The 20,025-nt window shown below is 38.0% G+C and overlaps 1 protein-coding gene across 1 annotated transcript in view; it reads left to right on the top strand.

The window, feature by feature from the left end:
• LOC120523127 (interferon-induced GTP-binding protein Mx-like) overlaps positions 1 to 19,756 on the top strand; it is a 49,481-nt gene extending 29,725 nt beyond the window's left edge. Inside the window, exons 11-14 of the mRNA XM_039744123.1 lie at positions 2,393 to 2,548; positions 8,913 to 8,989; positions 17,989 to 18,186; positions 19,210 to 19,756. Of these exons, the coding sequence (XP_039600057.1) occupies positions 2,393 to 2,548; positions 8,913 to 8,989; positions 17,989 to 18,186; positions 19,210 to 19,440 (662 nt within the window). The 3' untranslated portion in view covers positions 19,441 to 19,756. The remainder of the gene's footprint in view (positions 1 to 2,392; positions 2,549 to 8,912; positions 8,990 to 17,988; positions 18,187 to 19,209) is intronic.
• The last annotated feature ends 269 nt before the right edge of the window (positions 19,757 to 20,025 follow it).

The raw sequence follows: 20,025 nt of genomic DNA, 5'->3' as shown, positions 1-20,025 counted from the left end.
CCAGGGCTCATAATAATTTCATTAAGAGTAAAAATCGACAGTTCACTGCATAGCACGTAGTTTAAAAATGACAACCGCAAATCAGCACAACATACACAGAGCACACATTTAGGTGACGATGCCGATCTTCATACAGCATCAGAGTCTATGAAAAAAGAAGGGTTTTTGATTGAGTTTAAATCTACTGGGCAATTTCTCAGCTGAAAACACTGAAAACACAGAAGCATAACCTAAAATAATAGTTATAAAAGGGATTAGAATATGAAATGTCACCCAAAATCAGTTATGTGTAAGTCACCAAAAATAACAATGTGTACATCAGAGATGAAGATGTGATCAAAGATTTTTATCTATATAAATAAAGCTCATCTTTTTTCTTTTTTTTTTTTTACTGTTTCTATTTTTCGTGGTTCTCATGTCAGAAACTGTTTTAGCTACAATGAAATAAAACCTCTGTTCTTCTCCTTTTCTGAGCAGAACTAAAAAGGGGTCCAAATACAGAATAGATTCATGCATGAACTTGTTCAAGAGCATTTCAAGTCATCAGTTAACCCGATTGCATGTTTCTGCAGTGAAGGTGAAAATCTACATAAACACTGGGATAATGTGTCTAACCTTCAAGATGGAGGACAGTCCAGAGCTACAATATGCAGTATTGAACCAAAGCTCCAATGGAAAGTTGCCCTTAGATCAGTGAAATATTCGCAATTAAACTCCATTTAATTGTGGATCAAAGAAAAGGCTCTTTCAAGGATCAGAATTCATCATTTCATATAATGATTTTAAAATAGAAGCCTTGTTAGAAAAGATGAATACATGTAACTTTATGATAACTGATACAGGATCAAAGGTCAAAACAATGTGCTTCTTACCTTACCTTTACATTTTCAGTTAAAAAACTGCAAATGTTAACCATGTTTATTCTTAGTTCTTACTTATCAATCCAAATGGTGGGTAAACAATTCCTGTAAGTTTGAAGGTATTACTTAGAGAAGCTGGAGAGAAAACAAAATTCTGGGAAGCTCGCATTTTTCCTGTTTTTGCAGAGAGAGTACTTGGGATATTTAAAGAATTGTACTCACAGACCACAAAAAATGATTAAAAAAATTGCAAAATAAAAAAGAAAAGTTTCAGGCCAAAGCAAGGAAAATCCAAACAACTGGACATGTGAAAATCAAAATGTATATACAATAGTATGCATTTTTTTCTTTATGCCTTCCAGAATGAAATAATATTTTCAAATATAGTATCTCATGTGAGTCGGTACAGCTAGAAGATAAAAGCGCCATGATAGAAAGAGCAAAAGAAGGCTGTAGGAGAAGAAACAGAGGGAAAGCTGGGCTTATTTTTGAAAAGCTGGCGACTTTCTCATGGATAAAGTGATTTTGTTGACAATTCTCTGTCTCATTTTTTTTCTTGAGAAACACATTCTTCTCAAATACAAATGGCAAGGGTGCTGTTTTATGGGTAAATATAAACTATAGTATTAAACCTTTAAATTTACTATCTAGGCTTAATTTGTTCCAAGAGTTTGTTTTAATAATTATCATGAAGTTTTACTTTTTGGTGTTTCTTTCTGTACTGTTAATATTAAACAAGAAAAGCATCATTACTTATGCACCACCAATGCAATTTTGTATTCATTCAGTAATGTCCAATATGAAAGACTCTATGAACAGGTGCAGGAATGACAGCTCAGGACTGTGGCAAGAAATTGTGGAACACCAAAGTCAAGAAAACAAAGAGAAAAGAAATGAAATGGCACTCATTCAACGGGAAGTCAAACAAAGGCTGACTGAGGTTTTGTTGGTCTTAGCGGAGTTCTGTCTCACGGGTTGCTCTGGACAAAAAAATGACACCTTTTTCCGGGACGCCCGGGATTTTGTGGTGGCTGGACTGGATGGACTGGGGCTAATTGCCTTCAATGAGTGGCTTCTTGGCACTGTGGGGAAAGACGGAGATGACAGCGTTAGCAGCAGTGCCCCCTCTCTCCTCAGCAAGTTATTACATACTTCGATTGAGCCTGCAAGGAGGTCCTCTGATGTGCATGCATGACAGACTCATTATATAAAGATTAACATTACTGCAGATTTTGTGAATGAGGTGACACTATTTCACAATCTACTATGACTACAAGTTTCTCCTTTCTTCATTATTAACAGTTTGTATCCATCTGTAATATAATGTAAAACACTTTATATTATTACTTATTATCTTTCTGATGCCTTTATCCAAAACAGCTCAGAACATTTAAGACAGAGTTAAATAGATTTCTTTTTTGTTTTTACAGTTGGAGCAAAGGCAGTTGAAGTGATCATGGTCACACAGTGTCAGTATTTGGACCTATAACCTAAACGTTAAATGACACACGCCTGTGTCTTTTTCTTTCTAGTGGAAGTTGCTGATTTGGATATGAAAGACTCCATTAAGAAAAACAGAGGAAAAGAGCTTCCAGGATTCATCAATTATTCAACTTTCGAGAAATTTATGAAGGAACATATTGAAAAGGCTGAAGCTCCCTCCTTTAAGTTACTATCTGCTATTTCAGGTGGGAAAAACATCGCTTTACAATCAAAATAAGACAAATACACACATATGTAAATATTTTACTATCACTTGTTTTTAAGGTTTTGGCTTTGATTTTTGAACTTATTTTCTCTCTTTTGTTGCCCTGATTGTGTGCCTGTTCTGACAATGAATTTGATTGCTGCTTTTGCTCTCTCAGTTTCCTAGTTACTTTCCAGTCTAAAAACTCATTCTCACCTACCTTTTCCAAGTGGTCATAACAGCTAGATGTTAAGTCATTTAAGACCAACAATAATTAGTAACATGAGGAGCTGAGATAGTTTCAGATTTACTTACGAATGTTTTAAGATTTTAACCTTGACATCATTCAGGGGATTTTTATTTAACCTTTAGATGTGTGTTATCAAGAACCTTCTGCTTCTGATAAATTTGTCTAAGGTAGGTATGGCCTGGTTATTGGGCTGTTTTGTGTGTGAGCCATGTTTAAAGGTGTCACTAGCTTTTGCACTGTGTGGACAGTAGGGAGCGCTCCAGCTCCCCAAATACCCAACACAAGCAGGCTCAGGACACAAGTTCAAAGCACAAAGAGTCTTTATTTGTGGCAAACTCTTTCCACCACAGCCACAAGTACAATAAAGCATAATAATCACTCTTTGTCTTCTCTCTCTCTCTCTCTTTTTCTCAGTCACTCACTGCCTCCTCCACTCCTCCCCACACGCTTCATCCACCTCTACCCGACTCTGCCTTGTCACTAGGAGGCAGATTGGTACTTTTATCTAATCCCCTGAGAGTACTTCTGGTGATATGATCCTACAGCTCCGAAGCACTTCCAGATGAGGTTGGAGCCTCACAGAATAGGGACTCCCAAATCCTGCAGCTCCCTCTGGCGGCCCGCAGTGGACCCAGCAAGACTGTTCCCTGGGACTACAGTACCAGGCATGCCTTGTGGTCACCTGTGCGGGGATCCAAACCTGGGCTTGTTGCTATCTTTCTCTTCCTCACTCCTTCCATTCCAAGGACATCCAGGCTGGGTAGGAACCTGGGCCGTCCTTCACAACTGATTAATGCCGTCACTTCAACATACAGTATGTGCAAGATAGCGTTGAGGGTGGGGTGGGGGTCATCTTTAAAGTTTTACTGCAGTCAACAAGTGGGGGAGGGTAGAGAATTGGTGGGTCTGGGAGCCTAAGTCCATTAGATTGGTTTTGGGTGGTGCACTTTCAAAGGTCAGGGGCTAAAGCCTCGGAAGCCCCCCACTAAGGTCGCTACTGGCCATGTCACATGAGACAAAGCAAGTGAACCAGAGAGAGAGACAGAGAGATGATTACAAGTGTGGTCCACATTGCATTGTCAGTGCTCTTCTCCAGTCACTTGAACCTACTACTACCCCACCCCTCCAACTGCCCTAACCTAACTTACAATGCAAAACAAAGAAGAAGAAAGCATGAGACACAGATGAGAGTTGTAGAAAATGTCTTACAAAACAGAGAAAAAATGTAACCACTCCAGTAAGAAGCAGCAGAGTGAGGGACTGCGGCAGAGTTAAAGTGATTGACTGTTCGGCTCGGCAGCCTTTTTACAGTGACTGCTTTTGACAACCAAATTAACATAAATGATTTATTAAACGGTGACTGCACTGGTGAAGGGTATAGTAAAAGTTTATGAACACAATATAAACATACAGTATGAATCAAGACAAGGTTATAGATTATGGACTTTGATTGTATTTCCTCTAGTTTATTAGCGAGAAGTCAAGCAAAATGACACCTTTTATTGGCAAACTAAAAATATTACAGTATGCAAGCTTTCGAGGCCACTCAGGCCCCTTCTTCAGACAAGATGTAATCAACAGTTTAGTTTCCTCTAGTTTAGTGTAATTATCCCTCCATCCAGTATCCAGCCCGCTATATCCTAACTACAGGGTCACGGGGGTCTGCCGGAGCCAATCCCAGTCAACACATAGCACAAGGCAGGAAACAAACCCCGGGCAGGGGTTTAATAATTAGTAATCTAAAATGTGTAATGCTTTTTTTTACATGGACGCCAACTTTCAAACATGGGTGGAGTAGAGTTAACATGTTAGCAAGCAGTGAACAGAACTTTAGTTGATATTGTTAGAGCTGCCCACATTCTTATTTTTTTACCAAGGTTTTAGCTAAGGGCAGCATCTGCAGAACAGCACAACATAGTTGATGAGTGGCAGGAGGACCAACTGCTGCAGAGTATCACAAAGATGGTTAGGGGGATATTGTGGACAGCATAAACGTCAGCAGTATCAGCACTAGGAGTCAGATAGAGTTAGCAGGACAGTCCAGCATTTGTGAGTCCCATTTTTTAATTAGGTGAAGTTTTGGCTCATCTTATTCAGAAAAGTGCAGTAGTTTGAGATTTACATTTATAAGAAATACAAATTATTAAACCTTATCTTTAGTGTTATTTTCTTTTTAATTAACTTTTCTGTGATTTTTGCTTTATTAATTATATCCTGATGCTGACATTTAATGAGCAGAGTTGACAGCAGGGCAAACAAAACTAAATGCTAGAAGACCGCAGATATTTCAGCATCATACCCGCGTTTGTGCTTATTAGAAAATAATAACTAGAAAATTCAAAATGAACAAAGCATATGAAAAAGAATTAATTCATACACATCTAACACATTTAAATTATTGTTTTATTAATTAGAAAATTAAAAAATAGTAAAACAAGTATTAGCATAAACTGTCTGTGATTTCTGGAATGATACAAAAAAAAAACAGAAACAGAAAAATAAGACATTTGCTTAATTAGGATCCTGTTATGAGAAGAAAGTGGTTGGGACAAAAACCTGGGCCACTGTTGGCAACCATTAGTAAAACTAAGGAACAATATACTACTTGGTTCAAGGATGATTGGTATCTGACTGATTGTGCTGGGCTAGTCTGAACAGATTATATAAAATTTAGCAGTAAATTTAGGTCTAAAATCTCAAACTGTTATTGACAAAGGGAGAAAATAGATAGAAAAATAGATCGGAAGGAGTTTTGTCAGAGGAAGAAAGTTGTCCTAAAATGAATGCCGTACCAGGGAGTATATTTTGGTTAATGGTAATGAAGATTGCAGTTTAGAAATATGTACTTCTGTCTTTTGCATCATGAAAAATCATTTTTCTGATTTATTCTCTTGGCAACCATTGACAGTTATGTTATTAAAACACACATACACAGAATAGATAGATAGATAGATAGATAGATAGATAGATAGATAGATAGATAGATAGATAGATAGATAGATAGATAGATAGATAGATAGAAGCAAACTCCTGTCAATCATGAAGAATCCACTGCATCCACTTAACAGGATCATCTCCAGGCAGAGGAGCAGCTTCAGTGACAGACTTTTGTCACTGTCCTGCTCCACTGACAGACTGAGGAGATCGTTCCTCCCCCACACTATGCGACTCTTCAATTCCACCCGGGGGAGTAAATGCGAACATTAATTTTATTTTAATTCTTTTCATTTTTATTACTATTTAATTTAATATTGTTTCTTTGTATCAGTATACTGCTGCTGGATTATGTGAATTTCCCCTTGGGATTAATAAAGTATCTATCTATCTATCTATCTATTAATAAATATATAGTAGAGCATTCATGATAAATGCAGCACAAGGCCTGGATCAAATTTACTTAGATGATGTGAACCATAAAAGAAGAAATTAAGGAGAACATTGCAATACAAGTACTGTTTATCAATGTGCAGTATCAGATTATGGCAAAAGCACATTTAAATGATTGCATTACACAAACAAAAAAGGAAAACATTTGCAAATCTTCACATAGCAATTTTTAACTGCTTTTTTTCAGACACTGAAAATACCCCAAGGTTACTTGATTTCCTGCTCTGTAATTTACTGTTTGTATTTTATTTTCTAATGTTGTGTACCCTGACGGTAATCCTTTGAATAGGGTGGTCTAGACTTCTCATTCTCCAGGAGCAGTCTGATATGATGAACCAAGTCAAATCTTCAAATTAATTACAGACCTTGTTCTTTTGGCTGCTCCCGTTAGGGGTTGCCACAGCAGATCATCTTCTTCCATATCTTTCTGTCCTCTGCATCTTGTTCTATTACACCCATCACCTGCATGTCCTCTCTCACCACCATAAACCTTCTTTTAGTCCTTCCTCTTTTTCTCTTACCTGGCAGCTCTATCCTTAGCATTCTTCTCCCAATACTCTCAGCATCTCTCCTCTGCACATGTCCAAACCAACGCAATCTCGCCTCTCTGACTTTGTCTCCAAACCATCCAACTTGAGCTGACCCTCTAATGTACTCATTTCTAATCCTATCCATCCTCGTCACGCCCAATGCAAATCTTAGCATCTTTAACTCTGCCACCTCCAGCTCTGTCTCCTGGTTTCTGGTCAGTGCCACCGTCTCCAACCCATATAACATAACTGGCCTCACTACCATCCTGTAGACCTTCCCTTTCACTCTTGCGGATATCCGTCTGTCACAAATTACTCCTGACACTCTTCTCCACCCATTCCACCCAGCCTGCACGCTCATTTTCACCTCTCTGCCCCATTACTCTGTACTGTTGATCCCAATTATTTAAACTCATCCACCTTTGCCAGCTCTACTCCTTGAACCCTCACCATTTCATTGACCTCCCTCTCATTTACACACATGTATTCTGTCTTATTAATACTGACCTTCATTCCTCTCCTCTCTGGAGCATATCTCCACCTCTCCAGGGTCTCCTCAATCTGCTCCCTACTATCACTACAGATCACAATGTCATCAGCAAACATCATAGTCCATGAAGACTCCTGTCTAATCTCGTCTGTCAAACTGTCCATCACCATTGCAAATAAGAAAGGGCTCAGAGCCAATCCCTGATGTAATCCCACCTCCACCTTGAATAGATCCATCACTCCTACCATAGACCTCACCACTGTCACACTTCCCTCGTACATATGCTGTACAACTCTTATGTACTTCTCTGCCCCTCCAAACTTTTTCATACAATACCACAGCTCCACTAATCATCACCTCACTTCTTAACCTACCTTCCACTACTCTTTCCCATAACTTCATGCTGTGGCTCATCAAAGCACATCAATTTTATCCCCCTGTAGTTACTGCAGTCGTGTACATCCTCCATATTCTTAAATATTGGCACCAATACACTTCTTCTTCACTCCTCAGGCATCCTCTCACTTTCCAAGATTGCATTAAACAATCTGGTTAAAAACTCTACTACCATCTCTCCTAAACACCTCCATGTTTTCACAGGTATGTCATCTGGACCAATGGCCTTTCCATTTTTCATTCTCTTCATAGCTGTCCTTACTTCCTCCTTGCTAATCCATTGCACTTCCTGATTCACTATCGCCACTGCTCAACACACTCTCCTCATTTGTGAGTACGTTTACATCTTTATCCTTTATCACCCTTTCCCAGCTCAGTCCCTCTGTCTAGCCAATCGGTACAGGTCCTTTTCTCCCTCCTTAGTGTCCAGCCTCTCATACAATCACAGACCTAAAGAATCTAAATTACTCTTATCCATAGTGATCCATAATCCTGATCTTTAATATTATCTTTGAAAGCATTCCCATGATTGATCTTATCAAGGAAAGCAGTTTAAAATAAAATAAAGTACTGTTTCTATACAATAATAACCCATCATTCCATTATTTCATCCAATAAATCTTTAATTTTCTGAACACACCTACTTGATTACAGGCTTGTACAGAACTGACACCCATACCAACTGCACAGATGTGGATGTGGATGATCCCTCCGGATACATTCACACAAACACACATCCCCCCAGCACAATACATATAGAGTTCAAGATTAGTTTTGTCATTTTTCTCTGGTACTCCGTTTCCTTTTATAAGTAAATCTGAACTTGTTACCAGAAAGTGTGTCTTATTTTTGTCATAAATAGAAACACTACATAAAGATCAAAGTTAAAAAAGTAAGCAAAGGGTTGAATACCAGAATAATTAAACAGAATAGCACATCAATAAAGTAAGTTTTTTTTTTTGTTTATTTTATTTAAAGAAAATAACATTGCTTACAATCAAGTTGAACTTATACAATAACTGACTTCATAGTGAAACTAGAAAAAAAAGAAAAGAGAACAAACACAAAAATAGACCCAAAATATCAGAAATTTAACAAAAAGAAGCAAGGAACAAAGAGAGACGAAAGACTGTTAGGTTTTTTGCTTGTTTTATCTGCAGTCTCCGATAACCAGGAAGACCGTCACACGACTGACATCACACACTGATCACTTCAATTTATTCAAGCCAAGCAACAATGTTGAAATGTTAACTAAATAGAAACATCCGTAATGAAAACAACCAAACAATGAAATTCAACATTTTTTTCACAGAGCTAATACGTTCAGCATTTACAAAGACTGCAAAGGCTTACTTCGAAAATTATCCAAATTTACTTCGAGCAATAAAGGTAAGATTATATTTTTTTTTTTTGCTTTTAAAATAAAAAGCATACATGGATGGACAACGTAATGGAAACACCTAACAATATGCTGATATGAATGGTCTAGGACCATTTAGAACAACTTCTTGAAATGCTGTCCTCCAAGTCCTGAACAGTTCTTTATGGAATGAAGTGAGCATAATTCAACTTTGCTTTCTATGTTCTAGAACTTAAAGACTCATAAAGACTTAATGACATTTAAGTCTGGTTACTGGGGAGGACATGGAAGGCATTTAATTTCATCATGATGTTCATGAAACGACTCTTGAATTAGTTTAGCAGCACATAATGGGGATTGCCATCCTGGAATACAGTAACATCATGTTTGCACCACAGAGTTCATTTGCTCCTTTAAAATAGTCACATATTCTTTGGCCATGAGCCTTAACCATGTTTAACAGTTGGCAGCACACATTATACATTGAAGACATCCTTTGGCCTACTCCAAACATAAATCATCAGCAGAATGTAGAGAATCATCTGAAAAATGATCTGCCTCTCCCCCTCTTTTATTGGTGAAGAGTAGGGTCAGACTCACAGCATTGTGGGAATGACATCTTTCTTATTTACTATGAAAGCTGGCCATCCACGAAGTAACCATTAATACTATTTTAGGAAAAAATGCACATATTTTCCACGTTTCACCATATTGATGGATATCCAACATGCGGATTATGTGACACCAGTTAAGTGACCTTTTTTTTTCCATGGATGTTTTTCATACAAATTTACCGTTGTGCATTATTGGCCACCTCAGGGCTCTGTGGAGTGTGAATATTCAATATGTAATTTCTCCACAAAAACATGAGATTAAATATTTTCTCAGCCATCACTTCAAAGTACATGGGATAAGCAACATTAAACAAAATCATTTTTGGGTGGACTATTCGTTTAAGAGAAGAAACGGGTTGGGACAAAAACCTGCAACCACAGGGGACCACCCTGGACTGAACTTGAGGACCGCTGGGCTGAGGCATCTCCGGTCTCAGTGCAGATTGAGCGCAGTCCCCACAGCTGCAGTGTCGCACAGTTCCTGTCCTTTGCTCCATTGGCTCAACATGTAAAACACCAGGACAATTTCAATGTTAAAATGAATCTAAATCGCACAAAATACAAAAATAATTTCACAAACCAAAAAATACTTAATGAGAGGAAAAAAATCAAAGAAAATATCATTTGCATAGACAAATATAACTGGATAATCGTCCCGCACAAAAAAATAAACAAAATGGAGTAATTTATAGATTCACTTGTGCTGAATCCATTTTTGAAATTGCAATTTCTCTACCACAAACCTTTTCTGGAAGATATCAGATTCAGTGAAAAAGGCCATCTTGAAAAAAAATGTTGATTTTTTTTTAAATAACTTATGCCATAAACCAAATTTATTTTGTATTCCCAGAACATTGTTTGAAGTGTATTTTGAACTGAAAAATGTCTGTCTTCTTCATTCATTACATTAGTTATGGTGTAAACAAAATCAAGTACTTTGATACACAGCTACACAGTTTTTGCTCTCAATCAGTACTTTTCTTCTTTTCTTATTCCTTTAAAATAGCCATGAATTTATATTTAAAAGTTTTAGAAAGATGTATTTTTTTATTATTAAAAGATAGAAAGTTGTTGTTTTAAATAGTTTAACAGAAATGCTAAAGGGTCACGTTGATCCATTCAATGCCTTGTCTTAGTAACAGGTAAACAAATGGTAAAAGGATACACACCATTCCTTTTTTGAGACAACAAACATTACTGGTTACATTTTTTTGAGGTCCACACTTCAGTCACAATATCACCCAGCACAACTCCGAGTTTAAAATAATACACTTTTATTTTCACCAAGCTAATTTTACGGTGCCTCAGCCACAAATACCACAGTATCAACTGAATAAATGATGTTGTCATGTGTCACTACCTGATCCAAGTGTGCTTGTGTATTGAAAGCCTACTTCATTTTACACTTTGGCAGTGAGCTCCTTTACAAGTAAGAACTGGGAATGCTTCCAGTGTCCGGAGCACTTCCAGGTTGAGTGGAAACCAGTGTTGTCCTCCACCGGCAGCGCCCTCTGGTGGCACCCAAGGACACTGACAGGGCTGTATTTCTGCACTCCAATTCCTATGCAACTCTATGCATGTCCTGATTGGGACCAACCTAGAGGACCACTGCCACCTTTGTGTGGGGGTATGAACTGCTCCTGGTATCCACATTCACCCTGTCCATTCATTATACTTGAATCCCAGCCAGGACAAAGATTACAGGGCATTTCAGCCAGTTTGTGTTTCTGCTCCTGCCATCCTACCATTATGGCCTCTGATTCAGGTAAGAACTCAGTCTCCATCCCAGTCTGGATGCCCATCTGCCCTCTGTGGCACTCACAGTAGATAGAATATAAAATGAAGAGGTGCGAACCTGTGTCAGCAGACTGTGAAACACTTTGAGAGTTTGTAAGAGAAAAAAAAAAACTAACAACTGATTATGTTTTGTAAGTAATATGTTTCCAGTCTAAATAATTAATTTAAAAACATAGGTTTTTTTTTTATTTAAAATAGTGTTCTGCATTTTAAACTTAACTTTCAAAAACAGACTGTGATAGAGCCATTCTGTTGCCAGATTTGGATTCAGCAGCCTAAAAATGATAAAATACTCTTAAAACATTTGACAAAAGCATTTTATTTTTGCAGACAAGTGTAAACTACGGAAGCTCTGAACCGGACAGTGAAAAAAATTATGGGATAACCCTTATCTTGTATGTACGTGAAAATATCATGTACATACGAGATGATTTCACGTACGTACGAGATGTTTTCACGTACGTACAAGATAAACTTAGATTAAAATATTACAAAAGTGTGCTTCGGGGCTTCCTAATTACGACCTCACCAAGGCCATGGCGCTTCAGTTTGACGTAACTTCCAGCGCTTGTAGCGCGGTGATATAAAAAAGCAGACGGATGGGCTTTTATTTATTAAAGGAGTGTGGGATGGTTAGAGATGGGGTTAACAGCAGCTTGCAATACCTACATCAGGTAATGCCCAGAACGTCAGTCACGAAATGCCCATCGCATACCCCATTACACTATGGTTAAGATTAGGCTTGTGGGAGGGTAAGGGTTTAGTTACGTGCTTTATGTTTACAGGTATTCGTCTGCACACTCCTACGGAGCAACTGAAGAGATATGGTGTTTTTTCTTCTTCCTGGAAAACAATTTGATGTGTACAACTTACTATCTCGTGCCCACCACTTACCATAGCCTGCGCACCAGGGGCCTCATGCATAAACGGTGTGTATGCACAGAAATGTTGCGTAAGAACGTTTCCACGTTCAAATCGCGATGCATAAACCTACACTTGGCGTAAAACCACCCACTTTTCCACGGTACCTCATACCCTATCGTACGCAAGTTCTCCGTTTGGTTTTACAGACTGGCGGCACCCAGCGTCAAAGCAGTGCTACTGTTCCTGTGTGGTTACTCTTTATTTTCCTGATGCGGCATTATAAATACACTGAAATTAACCATATTGTTGATTAGTGTAATGCGTCTGATTGTAATTAACATGTAACAATATAATGGCCCAGGGAATAGCCATAGTATTCAAAATACCATAACTGCTTTAGCGTTGTTACGCTCACTGCACCTTCTTCTTGTTATTCTTCTTCTTCTTTCAGCTGCTCCCTTTAAGGGTTGGCACAGCGGATCATCTTTTTCCATATTACTCTCATTGCACCACTCGGAGTATTTATATCACTGTATCTGAGTGTGAATCACAGCAGCAGCTGATCGGAAAGAGAATTATTGGTATACAGCTTCAAGCACACGCTGTCTCAGCCACAGCAAAACATTTCAAAATCTTTCCTGTACAGACCTTGCGGTTCAGAAACAGTTACATCCCAAGAACTATAAACGCACTCAATCACTGCTCCTTGTAGAACTGTTTGTACTTATAAATTCAATTACCCCACTGTAAACTTGCACTACGGTTATAATATTGCACAACCTGTGCCACTTTATAAAGTGCGTATTTACATATGATGACGGTATCATTTGTAATATGAAATGCAGCAAAATATGTTGATTATACCTGTGTTATACACATAAAATTTTAATGGTGCCGCAGCGCTAGCAAGTTCACGTATTGTTCCTGCCTTGCGCTGTATATTTGCTGAGGCTGGCGCGACACTGGAAGGATAAATGAATAGAATAATTAAACACGTACTGTACTATGAAGATATTTCATTGTTCCTTAAAAGTTTTGAAGAATTGTCGTTGTAAGCTTACAGATGGCTTAACGTCTATTACAGAGCTGATTATATTTGGGGAAAGAAAAGTAAGGACAGTAATTGTTTGAAAGAGACAGTACTGCTACAATAAATTATTTCATCGAAGGTTTTGCATGGCACAACAGCATCTTGTGTGAGACATGAACAATCACTGCACCACCATGTTTCCATGTTTAATAACATGCTTTCATTCCTATCATCATGAAAATGATACCACGTATACATCTCAGTATTTTAATTATTCAGAGAGCTGTAATATCACGAATGTAATGGATTCTGTGTCCTGTTGGAGAAAGAGAAAGAACAGAAGCACATAGTGATTCACACACATAGAGCACATAGAAGATCAAATACAAAACAAAGCATTTAACATGCTACTTTAGTTATGATGGGATTTAAGAAACTAGTAAATTAAATGATTTTAAGATGAAGTTGATGATGTTCTACTTTAATGACAAAATAAACTACGTGATTAAAGTGGAAATTTCGAGATTAAAGTTAACATTTCGTGCTTTTTTCCAACTGTGTGTCTATTTTTTTGTCTGCACCCTAATAAGCTCAGACGGTGGGCTACAACTCGCCTTTTCACGGCGACTTTGATATGTGACTTCTTTTTTATTTTGGCACTGTGCAACTTTGTGAACTTGAGCTTTCGAATTTCTCTGACGCTATGTCACTCGATCAACTTCCTTTTGTTGATCATACCACTGTTTAAATCAACAAATAGTATGCTTTTCCTTTGCCTCCACTTGGTATTCACTAAAATTCTTATATTTTCCCCCGTGCTTTTCCCATTGTCTTTTCACAGAAGGCTGAGCTTAAAGGCAATTTATATTGATTTGCATATTCATAGAGGCATAATTCTGGGAGGAGTTGAGACGGGACAGAAGGCGCATGCATAAGCGTTACTTTTCACGCTGATCGGGATTTATGGAGCAGAAGAACGTGGAAGTTGGAGTACGCACAGATTCCTGCATCTAGATTTGCCAATATTGCTTGTGCGCCGCATTCTTTCAGATGAGCACCAAATGCCATCGCGTACTACTGTACATCATTTTCTAGAAACAGGACATGTCACTGAACAGTCTGATGTTTTCCTCATAAAGTTACAGTCCACAGAAATGAATATTGGCAAGTTTATAAAAGCAGGCTATGCATTCAAGCCCAGATCGTTAAATCCGCTAAGCAGCACTGGTAACCAATGCACTAATTTATAGTTAAAGGAAATTACATTAGTTAGTCATTTACTTACTAGCCAGCAGCTTGTATTCGCACAAGTTACGAAAGAAATTCATATTTCACATACAGTATTTAGTGCGTGTGAAGTTTACCCAGTTCAATGCGGGTTCACTAATTTAATTCTCTGGTAAACCTGGCACACTCAATTGCTTATCTGAAAGCAATGAACCGTGTGATTTAACGTGCATCTAAAGAGTTAAATCCAAATCGGGCCACTTTAACTCCCACCGTTTTCAGGCAAGAAATGTACCCTTGTTAAAAAGCCAAACTTGAATATCCTAGTGAAATCCACTGGCCAACCTGGCACACTGGGTCACCCATTGCATTGTGCAAAATGAACTGCGATCTTTAAAAGTACAGCAGAGATCTAAATCGTGTTGCGGTGGATTTTTATTGTCACGTATTTGACAAGATGGATCCCTAAGTTAAATGGCAGCTAATACTTCCTTAGCCCAAACGTAGGGAAAGTCATTGACTTACTTGCCCTGTTATCGGTGATGCGAAGAAGAAACTTTCTTTCTTTGAATATGCAAATCAATATAAATAGCCCTTAAGCTCAGCGTTCTGTGAAAAGACAATGACAAAAGCAAAAGGGGAAATGGAAGAATTTCAGCAAATATCAAGTGGACTTGAGGAAAAACGTACTATTTGTTGGTTTAAACAGTGGTATAAACAACAAAAGGAAGCTGATCGAGTGACATAGCGTGTCAAGGAAACACGAAAGCTCAGGTTCACAAAGTCGCACGGTGCCCTAAATACAAAAGAAGTTGTCAGATATTAAAGTCGCCTTGAAAAGGCGAGTTGTAGCCCACCATCTGAGATTTATATGAAAGCTTATTAGGACACAGACAAAAAAAGGCACACAGTTGGGAAAAAGCACAAAATGTCAACTTCAATCTCGAAATGTCCACGTTAATCACGTAGTTTATTTTGTCATTAAAGTAGAACATCATAAACTTCATCTTAAAATCATTTAATTTACTAGTTTCTCCAAACACATCGTAACTAAATTAGCACGTTAAATGCTTTGTTTTGTATTTGATCTTCTATGTGCTCTATGTGTGTGAATCACTAGTGCTTCTTAAACCAGCTTTCTCTACCTCTGACAGAACACAGAATCCATTACATTCGTGATATTATAGCTCTCTGAATAAATAAAATACTGAGATGTATATGTGATATCATTTTCATGATGATAAGAGTTAAAGCACGTTATTAAACATGTGAACACGGTGGTGCAGTGATTGTGCACGACCTCCAATGAAATAATTTATTGCAGCAGTATTCAGGAGCGGCTCTAGGCTCGTGGAGGTCCTGGGCAGAGAAAGAATCGGTGGCTCCTTCGCCCGCCAATGTCAAAATGGTATCTTATGCACGGCGGGTGGCCACATCCGTTGCGGACACTGCATAGCCATCTCGTGCTCATGACACAAGCGTTTAACTTTTGCCGAAATTTGGTGCTGTGTTTTTAGCTGTGTCATTATTTTCTCTTTCTGTTTTTTAGGCCTATTCAATATATATTGGCGTGGCGGCCCCTGGGATTTGGCGGCCCTGTGCAGGTGCATAGTGTGCACATGCCTAAAAGGCCACCCCTGCAGTACTGTCTCTTTCAAACGTACTAACCTCCAATTCCTGTCCTTCCTTTTCTTTCTCCAAGTAACCGATCGCCACACAATCAGCTCTGTAATAGACGTTAAGCCATCTGTAAGCTTATAATGCTGATTCTTCAAAACTTTTAAGAAACATTGAAATATCTTCGTAGTACATGTTTAATTAGTCTATCCTTCAAGCCAGTCCCAGTGAAGCATATAGTGCGAGCGGAGCAGAGCACCAGATCCTTGCTAGCGTAGCAATACCGTGTCCTTCAATTATTAACAATATAGATTATTTAAATGAAATTAAAGTTTTATCTGTATAATATAATAAACATATTTTGCTGCATTTCATCTTAAAAATGATATCATCATCATATGTAAATACGCGCTTTATAAAGTGGCTCAGGTTGTGTAATATAACTGTACTGCAAGTTTACAATGAGGTAACTGTACTTATAAGTACAAACAGTTCTACAAGAAGCAGTTGATGGACTAATTGAGTGTGTTTAGAGTTCTTGGGATGAAACTCTTTCTGAACCGCGAGGTCCATACAGGAAACGTTTGAAGCGTGGGTCATATGAGGAGCAGTTCAAATAGGAAGCATGGCTGAGGCAGTGTGTGCTTGATGCTGTATACCGATAATTCTCTTTCCAATGAGCTGCTCCGAGTGGTGCAGTGAGAGTAATATGGAAAAAGATGATCCGCTATGGCAACTCCTAACAGGAGCAGCTGAAAGAAGAAGAAGAATGTGCAGTGAGAGTAACAACGTTAAAGCAGTTATGGTATTTAGAATAGTTTGACCATTCTGTGGACCATTATATTGTTACAGGTTAATTACAATCAGATGCAATAAACTAGTAAACAATATGCGGTTAATTTCAGTGTATTTATAAAGCCGCGTCAGGAAAATAAAGGATAACCACACAGGGACAGTAGCACTGCTTTGACGCTGGGTGCCGCCAGTCTGCAAAACCGAGCAGAGAACTTGCGTACGACAGAGCATAAAGTACCGTGGAAATGTGCGTGGCTTTACGCCAAGTGTAGGTTTTATGCATCGTGATTTGAATGTGGAAATGTTCTTACGCAACATTTCTGTGCATACGCATCGTTTATGCATGAGGCCCCTGGTGCGCAGGCTATGGTAAGTGGTGGGCACGAGATAGTAAGTTGTACACACCAAATTATTTCCTGGGAAGAAGAAAAAACACCATATCTCTTCAGTTGCTCCGTATGAGTGGGCAGACGAATACCTGTAAACATAAAGCACGTAACTAAACCCTTACCCTCCCACAAGCCTAATCTTAACCATAGTGTAACGGGGTATGCGATGGGCATTTCGTGACTGACGTTCTGGGCATTACCTGACGTAGGTATTGCAAGCTTCTGTTAACCCCATCTCTAACCATCCCACACTCCTTTAATAAATAAAAGCCCATCCGTCTGCGTTTTTATATCACCACGCTACAAGCGCTGGAAGTGACGTCAAACTGAAGCGCCATGGCCTTGGTGAGGTCGTAATTAGGAAGCCCCGAAGCACACTTTTGTAATATTTTAATCTAAGTTTATCTCGTACGTACGTGAAAGTATCGTGTACTTACGTGAAAACATTTCTAACGTATGTGAAAGTATCTCGCACGTACGTGAAAGTATCTTGTATGTACGTGAAAACATGTCTTACATACGAGATAAGGGTTATCCCATAATTTTTTTCACTGTGCAGTTCAGAGCTTCCGTAGTATTCTCATTCATCTGATAATTAAAAATTATTTCTTTAATTTGTGTTCATTCCTTCTAACTTTAAACTAATAAAATGTTAATATTGTTGTTATAATATTTAACTTTTTCATTTTTTACAGTGCTTGATTGAAGATATTCTTAAAAAAGAATCCCAAGAAGCTGAAAAGATGTTGTATTCGCAGTTTAATATGGAAAGAATTGTTTTTTCACAAGATATAATTTACAGTAGAGTACTTTCTACATTGAAGTCCAAGCAAAAGTTTCCACAAGATGCTGATGTATCTGTGATGAAAGATCATTTGAATACTTACTTTGAGGTATGGACCTATCAAAATCTGCCTGTGTTATTTATAATTTTATTCTACTGCAATGCTAGTCAGCCTAAATCTTTAAAGCATATCTTTTTGCAAAACCAATATATTGTTTGTGCGCATGTATACAGTATAAAAAGGTACAACACAACATGAAACTTCACAACAATCCCACTCAGAGACGCACACTTTACTCCACCACAGTGCACCTACCATCCTGGATGATACACTGAAGATTTGCAATTTCCTTTTTCTTTTTATTTCCCCAAGTCAACTTAATATATAAGAGAATAAACATAGCTAAAAATGACATTGTATTTCAAGTAATACTTGATTTTTGTAAAAGAGTAATGTAATGGGTTGCCCAAGCTTTTCAAACAATAAAGTGTGCCATGTGGTGCAGAGTCTAGTAAATCCTTAGCAGATTAAGATTAACCATGCACCAGCAATGACAACACATGTCGACATGCCAGTGCAGGTGAAAGGGCACGGCCAGGGCGTGGTAAACCCTTTTAGTGTACACTAGGTGTAACGGTCATTGACAGCACTACAGGACACTGAGGGGTGAAACCAGTGTGTAAATGTGCCACACTCCCTCAGATTATTGAGTGCAAGCAATCCACCAGAGGACATGGATGCCTGACATTTCTTATGGAGGATGCAGGAGAGAGAGACAGAGAATGAGGTCACAGAAGTTGTGCAAGTGGGTGGAGGTCTCACCAGAAACCACTTGATTTCTTCTAGTCCAGGTTAGAAAACAATGTAATCCTGTGTTGTCAATGATCGCACTACGTGAACACACTTCTTCCCTACTCGTTACCTAATAATGGTCTGACACAACAAGACTTGTTTGGTGCTGCTTGAAGACTACACAAATGCTTATATATGAATGGAATAACCTTTCAGATGCTGGCAGGATGGTAAGCGGCTTATGAGAAAAAGTGTACATCATTGTGCTAAAGAAGAAAGTATTAATTCTATTCTTGTTCATCCTTATCTGAATAGCAATTGAATTATTTCCCATTTCAGATTGCTTCTGATCGGCTGGCAAACCAGATTCCTTTGATCATTCTGTACCATATTGTTAACCAGTTTGGCACTGAGCTGCAAAAACAGATACTGCAGCTCATTCAAGGGGACAAGAATGTTAATGAATTGCTTTCAGAGAACAAAGATGTTGCAGAGAAAAGGAATCGCCTGAGCAAGCGACTGGAGCGGCTTAGCGAAGCCCAGGAGCAACTGAATAAATTTAGCGTTTAGGTTGTGATACTTTAATATTCCTAAAATGCAGGCATTTTCTTAATTGTACACTTCTGTACTTCTTCATAGAATTAGTATTTTATTTAAAATATTTAATCTGATTAAATCATAACTTAAATAGTGACTGAAAAGATTACCTCCAGTAAACACTTTAGTTAAGCAATCAGCCATTACTGTATACTTAACAGTAAAGACATAGATGTTAACTGTTTTAATACTTAAAATCTTAAAAGTGATAATTCTTAAAGTGAAAAAATAATTTTACTGATGTAATACATTATTGGGTTAATAAAGTGCCAGGGGCATTTTCACTTTTGACTATCGTTCTTTGCTGTCTTTCATATATTCTTTTTTCCTTGTTAAACTAATCCATTACACATAGTTTTATTCTAAAAATAAAATTACATGCAGCATCCTTTCTATATGTCTAACTGGCACAAGGAGACTGGAACACAAGGTTGTGTTAGGCTGGCCCAGTTATTGTGTGAGACAAAAATAAATAAACATGCACACACACACATATATATATTTTTTTTTTTTATTAATTTATATATATGCAATATATATATATACAGTACAATCCCA

Source organism: Polypterus senegalus, chromosome 2, assembly GCF_016835505.1.
Source record: "Polypterus senegalus isolate Bchr_013 chromosome 2, ASM1683550v1, whole genome shotgun sequence".
NCBI classification, from domain to species: domain Eukaryota; kingdom Metazoa; phylum Chordata; class Cladistia; order Polypteriformes; family Polypteridae; genus Polypterus; species Polypterus senegalus.
Note: the sequence above shows the minus strand (reverse complement) of the source record. Positions and strands in the feature narration are given on the sequence as shown.